The sequence below is a fragment of the Rousettus aegyptiacus genome, unplaced genomic scaffold, assembly GCF_014176215.1.
Source record: "Rousettus aegyptiacus isolate mRouAeg1 unplaced genomic scaffold, mRouAeg1.p scaffold_m13_p_2, whole genome shotgun sequence".
NCBI lineage: Eukaryota > Metazoa > Chordata > Mammalia > Chiroptera > Pteropodidae > Rousettus > Rousettus aegyptiacus.
Window position 1 is genome coordinate 127558303 of NW_023416295.1, and position 11063 is coordinate 127569365.

The 11063-nt window shown below is 52.7% G+C and overlaps 1 protein-coding gene across 2 annotated transcripts; it reads left to right on the forward strand.

Annotated features, from left to right (window-relative positions):
* Positions 1-2746: 2746 nt before the first annotated feature.
* PPP1R1A (protein phosphatase 1 regulatory inhibitor subunit 1A) lies at positions 2747-10638 on the forward strand. 2 transcript variants are annotated; one of them, XM_016165475.2, is made up of 8 exons: positions 2756-3041; positions 6707-6767; positions 7796-7833; positions 8169-8232; positions 8814-8969; positions 9897-9994; positions 10276-10327; positions 10506-10638. In XM_016165475.2, the coding sequence occupies exons 1-7, from the start codon at positions 2958-2960 to the stop codon at positions 10282-10284; spliced, it is 510 nt and encodes a 169-aa protein (XP_016020961.1). In that variant the 5' UTR covers positions 2756-2957; the 3' UTR covers positions 10285-10327; positions 10506-10638. The 2 variants fall into 2 exon arrangements, with proteins under 2 accessions (XP_016020962.1, XP_016020961.1); XM_016165476.2 differs by lacking the exon at positions 10276-10327 and having other exon boundaries at positions 2747-3041.
* Positions 10639-11063: the final 425 nt, after the last annotated feature.

The window sequence follows — 11063 nt, forward strand, 5'->3', positions numbered from 1 at the left end:
GCATCACTAAGTCACATCCCCGTAACCTTAAATATTTCATAGACCCAGAAGTGCACCATGCGGAACAGCTGCTGTTGCTCCGGCAGGGGCTGTGACTGCAGTGGGGACATAAATGCTTGCACACATGAGCACACCTTGCACAGACACATACGAGCCAGGGGAAAGGGCTGGAACAGGCAGGCTCCAACTCTTACTTATTCTAGGAAGGGCTCCAAGAGCAGGCATGGGATGCTCTGCAACTCCCCAGCCCTGTGGGTGAGCAACCCACACCTTTTTCCACCCACAAGCCCAAGAGGTGCTCAGTCACTCATCCAGCTCTGGATATAAAAAAGGTCAAAATGATGCACTCACACCTTCACAGACAGACCCAAGCCAGCTCACAGTGGAGGCCCCAGGACCAAAGGCTGCAGCTAGTCACACACCACCTCCCCACTACCCATAAATGCTTAGCCGCCCACCCCAGCCTCCTCCAGAAGCCAGTACCAGGAGCTGTCTCCCCTCCCTCTCCTCCCTGCTCTCTCCTCCTCTGCCTCAACCCAGCACCAGCTGCTCCTGGAACCCCTCTTCCTACACGGCCCCCCATCAGTCATCTCTCCAAAGCCTGAGCTCTCTGGGCCCCTCTCCTGACCTATAGCTTTCGGGGCAAAGAGTCTGAGACTCTGGAGCTTGAGAAAACAACACGACCTTGGGAGAAATTTCCATGACCAGACCGAATTTGAGAGGAAAAAGGAACTATGAAAGAGGCCTAGGCAAACTGGATGACTGGGGTGGGGGTGGAGGGTCTTCTTTGGAGAGCCTAGAGAGGTGACTCTCCTAACTCTACCGTCCTACTAAGAGATAACAAGGCAAGAAAAATTGCAGCTATCAATTCATCGAGGGCTCGATGTGCCAGGAACCTTACCTCATATGATACTAACTAACCCTATCAGACAGGGACTCTTCTACCCATTGTACAAATGAGGAAATCAAGGCTCAGTGAGGGGAGCCTGAGGCCCCAGAGATAGGGGTGTGAGAATCTTGGCTTCAGGTTCTAGGGTCCTGATGGAAGGGGATAGGAGATAGACAAGCCACCTCTTTAAAGGATACTTTGGACCCTGCTTTGCATATGTGTGGTTAGGAGGTGGGTGAGTGGAGAGAAAGCCAGAGCAAGCACCTGGGCCCGATTGGACCCCTGTGTCCCTAACCCCCACCCTGGCCTTATCCTCTTGGCTTCAGTGCCCTCACACCCCCTCCCTCCACTGTCATCTCTCAGGGGTAGGGAGAAAACGATGTGGGGCAGGGCTACAGAGTCCACCTCGCTGTTTCCCAGGCTGACCCTGCTACATCAAAAAGAGAACAAGGGGTTTTGCAAGTGCAAGCTGGGGGAAGGGGGCCCTGGAGTCCAGGTGACAGCAAAACAGGGGCCAGCCAGTTAATAGAAAACAGAGGTCTGTCTGGCCACTGGGTCCCAGGTTTGCCCTGAGAAAACTGAGCTGGGCCTGGCATGTGTAAAGGGATATGGCAGCAGGGAGGGCAGGGAAGGTTATTTTGGGAGGTAACAGGGTAAGGGGCCATGTGAAAGGTAGGCCAAGGAAGGGCTTCTTGGGAGAAGAGGCAACTTAGGGTTGAGGCTGACCCCTTAGAGGAGAGGATGATCATAGGATCCCCAGGGAAGCAGGCTTTGATCTGTATGGAATTTGCCAGTTGCTCGGTTTAAGGGGCTTAAGGCGAAGGAAACAGATATCTGGCCCTGGCCACTGCTGGGCCCCTCCCTCCCCTTCTCCTCCCCACCCCCAGCCTTCTCCTCCCCCTAGAATGCACCTAGCGCTGCCTCTCCCCAGGGCCCCAGCACCTCTCCTCCCTCTGTGCAGTGGTGTCCAGCCCCTGGCATAAGGCCCACAGCTCCTATGAATATCTTATCTCCCTCACTCTCTGGTACTGATTGACATCTTGGTCCAATACCAGACTAGTAAGTTCTTCACATAGCCTGGTCTCCAACCCTTCAGTTACAGCAGATCATTTCATTATTCCACCAGTAGTGAAACTGGAAACCAACACCATGCACCCCACCAGAGGAGTTTCCCTCTCCATCCCTCAGCATCTTCCCCTTGAAGGCCTTTCACCTGCTTTCCCATCCCCACAATTTAGCAAGCGGAAAGAGAAATCTATTTCACAAGCATTATTGGCTCACCACCCCCATTACTCCTTCTGCTGAGTCCCAGATGGTCCTCTCTCCCTGAGCCCTCCGCCCACTGCGATCAGCACTTCGAGGAGAGGCTCTGGCCTCTGGAGACCCTCTAAGGTCTTCGGTTCCCCTCCCGGCCCCGCCCCGAGTGACACAAACCATACCTCCCCTCCAAGTTTCCACCTCCGCTCTGGTGTCTTTGCATAGGAAAGTCCCTCTCCATGCCTAGCCTTAATCTCTCCTGCTGCATGCCTAAATCCCCTTTTTTCTTTTCTCTCTGAGACAACCCCCTTTAAGATCATAAATGAAATCTTCCTCTGGTGTTTCCTGCCTCCCGTCTCGCAGCGCCCCTCCACCTTCCCAGCCCCTAAAGCCTGCCTGGGCGTGGAGAAGTTCTTGGGAACCGCTCCCCACCCCCATCTCTCCCCAGAACTCCGAGGACAACCTTCATACCTGCCTGGGCTGTCAACCACGGCTGGGACGCGGCCACACCCCGCTCGCCCGCCCACTGGGCGGGGACCCCCGCAGCTGGCGGCGCAGCCACGACGGGGTTAAGACTCCGGGCTGGGGGAGGAAGGGGGGCTGTGAGGGATGCGTGCGGAGCCAATCGGCGGCCGCAGAATCCCCAGGGCTGAGAGCTGGGAGCGCCGAGCCGGGAGCCGCGAGCTGAGCGCGCCGGGCTGGGGCCGGGGCCGGAGCTGAGCGGAGCGGAGAGGGAGCGCGCCCGCCCCAGCCCCGAGTCCCGCCGCCTTCCCGCCCGCCGCAGCGCGGGGCCAGCGGCCGCCGCCCAGCCATGGAGCCAGACAACAGTCCCCGGAAGATCCAGTTCACGGTCCCGCTGCTAGAGCCACACCTTGACCCGGAGGCGGCGGAGCAGGTGCGGAGCAGGGCGGGGCAGCAGGGCACTCGACTGGCGAAGGACTAGGGGCCCCTAGACTGTGGGATTCGAGATCCCTGGTTGGTCCTCCCCTAGCAGTGTGCTTCTGAGGGCGGGCACGCTCAATTTGAGGGTCTTCCTTCCCCTCCCCCATCGTCGGAGCCACACGTCCCTATCTGTGCTTCTCGGAGACGGACAGAAGGACGAGGGCCTTCACTTGAAGCTGGTCCCCGCGAGAGTCGCTCTCTGCTTCCCTAGCCCTGGGGGAGGGGGCTGCCTGAGGACACGACCCCTCCCGCCTTCGTCAATCTTAAGCCCCCACCCAGTCAACCCCCCCGCCAGAGTTTCTGAGTTGGGTGCGGGCGCCGGAGGGTACCCACAGCAGCGCGGGAGGGGTTAGGGGAGAGGTTAAGTAATGGAGGGAGTACTGTGCTTTAAGAGTGAAAAGAAGAAAAATAGCCCTTCCAGTCCTCTCCCAACTGCAGGCGACCCTGCTGGACTCCAGAGAGTGAGAACAAGAAGGGGCTGAGGAACACTGGGGGGGCTGGGGCTTCTGGGAAGAGGGGTGATGGAGTCAGCAAGCTGACGCTCCCCTCTTCTGCAAGTCTAGACACGTGGGTCCTTTTTCCAAACTACTGCCCTTTGGAGCCGGAGTGGGGGTGGCATGAGGAGAACGGCACTGGGAAGTCGCAATCTGAGGCTTTCTAGGGGCGGGGGGTCCAAGCTGAGTGATAGATAGGGGAGAAGCTCTGTGCTGGCCTTGGATCGAGGAAGGGGTGGGAGTCCAGGGCCCGGCCCAGCCTCCTGGCCTGGCCTATTTTTAGCTCAGAACAGCCTGGCAGAGGCGGCAGCATATGAGAGTGTGTGAGCAAGTGTGTGTCTCAGGGAGAGTGAGCGTGTGTGGATAGGGTGATCACCCATGGTCACTACTACCGCCCATTTGCCAAATATTTGCTCATTTGCTCATTGCTCCATCTCCTTTGTGTTCTCTGTCCATTTGCCTGGACATCTCTCTTCCTAAAGAGTATCCATTCCCACAAGGTCAGTTCTCTGCTTCCCCCACCTGGCTGCCAGGGCTCTGCTGGGCCTTCCCACCTGAGAAAGCACTGTGACCCCTCAAGGATGGGCTGCGTTCTTTCTGTTGTTCCAGATGTTTGGTAGAATGAGGTCTGCGTGGGAAGGGAAAGGGAGGGTACATACTCTCTCCCTGTAACTTCAGCTCCCCAAGTATGGGTAGGGGTTGGGTACCTGTGTCTCTATCCTCTCCCTGGCCTGGGGAGCCACATCTCCAGACCTCTAATGTGGGACAGTAGAGGGATTGTGGTGAAACCTCAAATCCCTTGAGGATGAGGAGGGCGACAGCCGTGAGCATATAATAGAGTGTTCCGTGGGGTCAGGGCACAAGGTTGTTATGACTAGAGTCAGGGAACTGGCAAAGATAACCTCAGACCCAGGGAAAAGGGCCCAAGAGTGTGGACTGTAGGTGTCAGGGGTGAGGTTTCAAGCAGAACTGCCTTCTACTGGCACAGAAAGGTGTCATTCCCTGACACCTGCATTTGTTCTATGTTAGAGGAGGCAAGTGTAGGTGTGTATTGGGGGAAGTGGCTATAGGCCAACTGGTTCAGGGACCAAGGAGGTGGTGGAGAGGAAGAAGTAGGGCTAAGGAGCCAGAGAGAAAAGAGGGCTGGGACTTGTACCTGCTTTTCTCCAACCTTTAGAAATCTGTCTGGTAGGCCTGAAATTCTACCTGCAGTCTAACCTCAGCCCCTCCTGCTGTATTACCCAAGGGTGTAGGCTAAAAATTCCAGGCTCGGCAGGAGTTCCTAGGCTGACGTACATGGGAGAGCCAAAAGGGTTGGAAGCTCTGAGTTACAGAGCACGGAGTGGCAAGAAATGTGGGTGCCCACAACTACCAGGTCCCTTGCATGACTGGTTTGGAAATAAATCAGAGGTGAAGGCACCAGCTGTCCTTGAGAGCTAAGATTTGGGATAAGTGCAAGAAAAAGAAAAGAGAGCATTTACTCATTTCCTAGTAGTTCAGGTGCCTGCGAGGTACTTTGGGATGTCTGACTTTGCTCCCTCACAATTCTCACAATTCTCAAGGATGCTGAGTGCTTGGAAATCTTGTCCAAGGCAAGGAGATTGGCCAACAAAGGGACCTGTGCAAGATCATAGAGCCCTGCTGCCCTTTCAAAGGCCCTTTCTGTCATACTCTCAGTCTCCTTCTCCGGCTCCCAACTCCCACTAATCCCCACACCACCCTCTCCCTGTCTCTTCCACAGCCAGCCCCCTCCCCCAAGCCAGGAAAGAAATAGAGAAAAAGTTTGCTCCTAGGAGAAGGATGGCCCCCACCCACATACATGAAGCACACATGCCTGCCTGCTGGCACCCAGCACATTTGCACCAGGAATAGTCAGAGATAAACACATAGCTAATTTTTGTGCAGTGCATGTGTATATGTGTGTACACACAGGACTGGTACTGCCAGGGACCTTGAAATGTCACCAAAAAGAAATGCCACTAGATTCTCCTGAGAAAATAGTGCCCTACCTCGACATACCCCCATTCAATGCATCCCATTTCTTCGGGAAGAGTTTCCTCTCAGACTAACACTGCCCCTATTGCTATGGCTGGTACCCACTTTCTGGGCATAGAGAAGGGCAGACGTCTTACCACCCTCACCCCCAATAGTAATGATACTAAATAATGGACAAAGACAGGAATTTGATCACTCAATGTCCTTATCCTACTCCTCTCAGCCCTGGATAATTTTAGCTTCTTTCCCAATCTCTCCTCTCTGCTGCCCTGCAGGAAGCTGCAGCGACTCCTACCCCACCTTTCCCCTCACTTCCACGCCTCTAAATCCTTCAGAGAAAGGGGAAAAAACTACATGTCCCATCTGTCCTTGGATTACTTTCAACAACAATCAACTTTATTGGCAGCATGATAAAAGAACAGCAAAGGGGAAAAAGATCTCATATGTTAATTTCTTAGAATGGAATCAGGAGCCCAGGATAAAATTTTTTTAGCTAAGCTTTAGGCCCTGACCAGGGTCCTGCCTAGGGATCCTTCTCATTTATATGTACCATGACAAGGATTTCCCCAGACCATATTTCCTAACAAATCAGAAAGGCAGTGTGTTCAAAGATATGGAGGACATTAGGGAGTGAGGGGCACGGGTGAAGGGACTGCTCATCAGACCTGCCCTCTCCGAACTGTCCTCCCATGCTGGGCAGGGATGGAGGAGTGCTCTCTCTAGGTGATGGCCCACAAATGGTTAATCTCTGTGGGGGGTGGGGGGGGCTGGGAGACTGAGGGAAAAGCCTGTGCCCTCTCAGGTTATTTCTGACCATTGATCCAGGATGGACGGAAGGACAGTGGGCCAGAGATCGATGCATTAGAGTAGATATAGCTGCTGAGACGGAGAGCTGGGGTCAGGACTGGGAAGATGCAGAGACAGAAATGGGGGAGGAGATGCAGAAAGTAGGGTGGTCTTTTGGGTCTCCAGGGAAAAGGGATGAGCCCGAGAAGTCCACCCTTGGATAGTGGGTTCAGTGTAACATGACATTTTTTGAAGTATGTTGATTGACCGACCTGGATTATATTGCTGAGTGGTGTTGGGTGGGGTTTTGATGCTTCAGTGTGTACTTGACCTCTTCCCTCAGATTCGGAGACGCCGCCCCACCCCTGCCACTCTAGTGCTGACCAGCGACCAGTCATCCCCAGGTAACCCCAAGGATGGGTTGCTGAAGGGAGTGGGGGCTACCGAAGACAGCTGGGTCCAGTGAGAGAAGGTGGGGTGCTAGATAGAAGGGCAGATCTGAGAAGTCAGAGATTTCCACAGTCCCAAAGGCAGGAAAATGGTGGCTGGATTACCAAGAGGATTTCCTTTCCTTTGGGAAGACAGAGCTATGCTAGGAAGGAGAGGGAGACCCCCTTCCTAAGTTCCTAAGACCCCCAGGAATTGGGGTGGTCAACTGAGTGCTGGTTGCTGCGCAACAGTCTTCCAGGTTTCTCCAGCAACTGAAATGCTGCTACCCCCACCCCTAGAGGCAGTGACAGCTGTGAGGGGGAGAGACCGCCTATCGGCTCTCTTCACAGCCCCCAGAGGGGAAGAAGGTTAGAAACGGCTCAGGGAGCAGCTGGCATACAGGTCACCAGTGTCCCCATCCAGGTCTGGGGAGAACAAGGTCTCAGAGAATGGCAGGGGAGCTTGACAGGGCAGCAGAAGAGAGGTGGTCATGCTAATAACCTAGAGGGGAATTCAGGATGCCCAAGTCTCCAGATATCCTCTAACTACTGAAAACTGTATATTCCCAACCTCTGCACAGGATAAATTTGCTATTCTTTTTCCAGTGTTCCCTCCTATGCAAGGTTCAGTTCTGGACCTGGGGTGGGGAGAATGGGTAGAAGGAGAAAGAGATATGGATACTTTAGAGGGAGTAAAAGAGTAAAGGGACCATAAATCCTGCCTTCAGGAACCTGCAGGTCTGAGGCAAGGATGTAGACACAGATGGACCTGTACAGAGTCAAGGACAGGCCTTACAGGGGTAAAGCCACCCAGCAGAGCGGGAGGGAGTTGGAGGGAGTAGGCCTGGGGCAGCTAGCAGGGCCAGCTTCCTAGGGGCAGATGTGAGGGTCAGATCAGAAAGGAAGTGATTGCAGAGGCGCCCCCCCCCCTTGGGAAGTCAGCTCTGTGGGGACCCCCTGGATTTCCCATCCTCATCACTTTCTCCTTTCCCTATTCCCCTCAGAGGTAGATGAAGATCGGATCCCCAACCCGCTTCTCAAGGTGAGCTGGCCCATCCCACTCAGCCCATCCCAGGGAACCCACAGACCCATCAGGAGATTATTCCTCAGAATCCTCCATCTGTAGCACCTTTGACTCTCTCCATGCACCCCCAAAATGTTTATGAGTGGAAATACACACATCCCCCCTCCACATCCCCCACACACAGTCTCCTTGCTCACCATTGTGGGGAGGGGGGATACTGAAGAAGCAGGAATTTTCTTCCCCCACTTTCTGAAGTCCACACCTACCCCCATTCTGCAATCTAAAAGCATGGCAAGGCAGAAGAGGCAGGAGAGAGGGCTGACACCCCCACATGTGCGCTGTGTCCCTTGCAGTCTACTTTGGCCATGTCTCCACGGCAACGGAAGAAGGTGACGAGGACCACACCCACAATGAAAGGTTCGAAGATCCTTCTCCCTTATTTCCCCTCCGAGTCTGAGGCTGTGCAGTAGACCTACTGACCCTGTTGGGAGGAATCCTTGGGAGTCATTAAGACAGTACTTATTAAAATGTCCACCTCTGACTGACTAACTGGGTGGCCTTGGAGAACCTGCTTAACCTACTGAGTGCTGACTACTAACTCACTATGACAGTCAAGTTAAAAAAATATGTGAACTCGCCCAGCACAGTGCATAGCACATAGAAGGAACGCAAATATTTCTTGACTCTAATTTGAGTCTTTTCTCCTTTTTCCCAAGGAAGACCAAGTGTCTCAGCAAGTTAGAAGGATCTTTTGTTCTTAAAGGCTCTTCCCTACACCTTTCTTACCTTTGAAGGAAGTACATTTTATTGTCTAGCTTTAGTCTCTCCTTATTTATTGCCTAGCAAATGTCCCTCCTTGTTCAGATCTCAGGGGATGGGAAAGTCAAACCTCCCAGCAGTGTGTAACTGCCCTTGAGTGGGGCTGTTGAAGCTGAGGGTCCACAGAGGGGCTCTGGGAAGTCATGTCCAATGTTCCCTCCCTTTCTCTGTGTCCCCAGAGCTCCAGATGATGGTTGAACATCACCTGGGGCAACAGCAGCAGGGAGAGGAGCCTGAGGGAGCCGCTGAGAGCACAGGGACCCAGGAGACCTACACACCCGGGATCACAGACACAGAAGCGGAGTCAAGGCTGGACACCTCTGGGAAAGCACCAAGTATGTTCAGACTGGGAGGGGTCGGGGGAGGGCCAGCGCAGGAGGAGGCACGCCGTACCCATTGTGGGGAAGCCTCTAGTGTAGCCAGGAACTATATTCACAATATGGATATATATGCATATATTACATGTATTTGCATTCTTCACTTTTTTTTACTGACACCAACCCCTCCTAACTGGACTTCAGAGCTCCCTATTGTGGGTGTATGGGGGAGCCCTCATAAAGGGAAAAGCGCTCACAGGGTAGAATCCTGGTTCTGTCCCTTTATTGGCCCAGAGGCCTTGAACAACTTTTCTGAACCTCAGTCTACAAAATAACAATGATGGTGCCTGTTTCACTGGGTTGTTTGTGAAAATTAAACGAGACTGGTTCTTAGTCCAGTAGCTGACAGATACAAAGCATGCAATAAATGGAAGCTGCTGGGGTGCTGTTAATACACATCTTAATCCCTTATCTTATTATATTCCAGAAGTCAGAATTTCTCCCCTTTTATGAAGGTGATATAGTATGTATACACTATATTACATAATAGTCCCAACAAAGCATCTTGTAATCAAACACATTAATATTTCTACAGTGAAATGAATGGGCCCACTAAGTAGAATAAATAGACTATAAATAGCTTCACATCAGTTCAGGTCAGATTTACCCACATACCAAGATTGTACCCAAATTTTTAAACTTTTTTTAGAGGTTTTTTTTCCCTTCAATTTGATTGCCTATAAAAACAAAATATTTTTAAGCATCTTGAACCTATAGTAGGAATTGTGATCAGGGAAAACCCTGTTGTTCTTGTCCAATTGTCCCAGCTTGGTCTTGACACCTCTTGGGGGTCTTGCAATATGGGATGGGGTGAGCAGAAGCACTACCCTCTACAAGACCTCACAAATACCACCTCTCCCTCCTGCCCCCATTATCCCTCCTTAGAATCCGCCCCAAAAACTCAGGAGAGAAGCACTGAGAAATCAAGCACAGAAGAACCCTCAACCCGTACAGCACCACTGGATTCCCAGGGAGCCAACTCGGTAAGCCACCAGGACTGGGCTGCTGGCCTACAGAAGAGCAGGCTGTATGGATGAGGGTGAGGCCTATGATTTGATGTCAGGGAAAAGAGAGCAAAGCACCAGCTTCAGTCACTGAGGAGCTATTCTCTATGGCAAGAGGACATGCTTGTCCTCTCATGGAAAAATGAGAAGTTGCAGCAGGAGGGATTGAGGTTAGACTCTGTTAGGTCTTTTGTCTCCTAGAATAGGTAATGGAAGTAAACCATAGGTTTTCTAATAAAGGGAGGTCTTCATCTGTCCAGGCTAGGTGAGCAGTGGTCCTGCCTGGAGCAGAGGCATTGATGAAATAACCTGGTAAGCTTTGATTTTCCGGTCCTTCCTCCCCTGCATAGACTGGGCAAGGGGCGGGGACTTGTGTCAGATGTCAGAAATCAGATGCTTGACTAACAGGATGGTTGGGAAGCCGGGGAGGGGACAACAGGCCCTCTGGCCTCTCACTCACCCTCTCTATCTGCCCCCTCCCCCACAACAGGTCTGAAAGTGAAGGAGGTATCCGAGAGTCAAGACTGCACTTGGGGTGTGTGTGGACACTGGATTTGTTTCTTATTTCCTTTTGGGGAAAATCTCATTTTTAAAAAGTGATAAATTTGGTTTTAGGCCCTTGGCATTTTCCTTCTTTCCTGACTTGGAGAACATTTTCTCCCTCCCTTCTTGTTTTGCCCTTTCTGCAGCTCCCTACCCTTCTGCTCAACTGCCTCTGGAAGGGGGTTCTGAGAAGGGGGTTCTTCCCCAACCCTGCTCTTACAGGTTGCGGGAAGAGAGATAGAAGTCAGATAGGTGGGAGCACTAACTTTCAATAGACCAAGAAAGAAGGATGGCCCCAGGTTCTGTTTTCTTGTTGAAGAAGATACCACCACCTGTCAGGGCTGCCCTGCAGCTGAGAAACTTGAAGCTCTAAGGTCTGTCCAGCTGTAACTGCTATGGGCGCTGTCTGCTGGGCAAAACATGGAACTGCACCCTGGCACTGGGTGTGGTGTGGATGCCTCCTTCCTTGCCTGCCCTCCAAGGCTTAGTGATTCCCAAGTTCCAG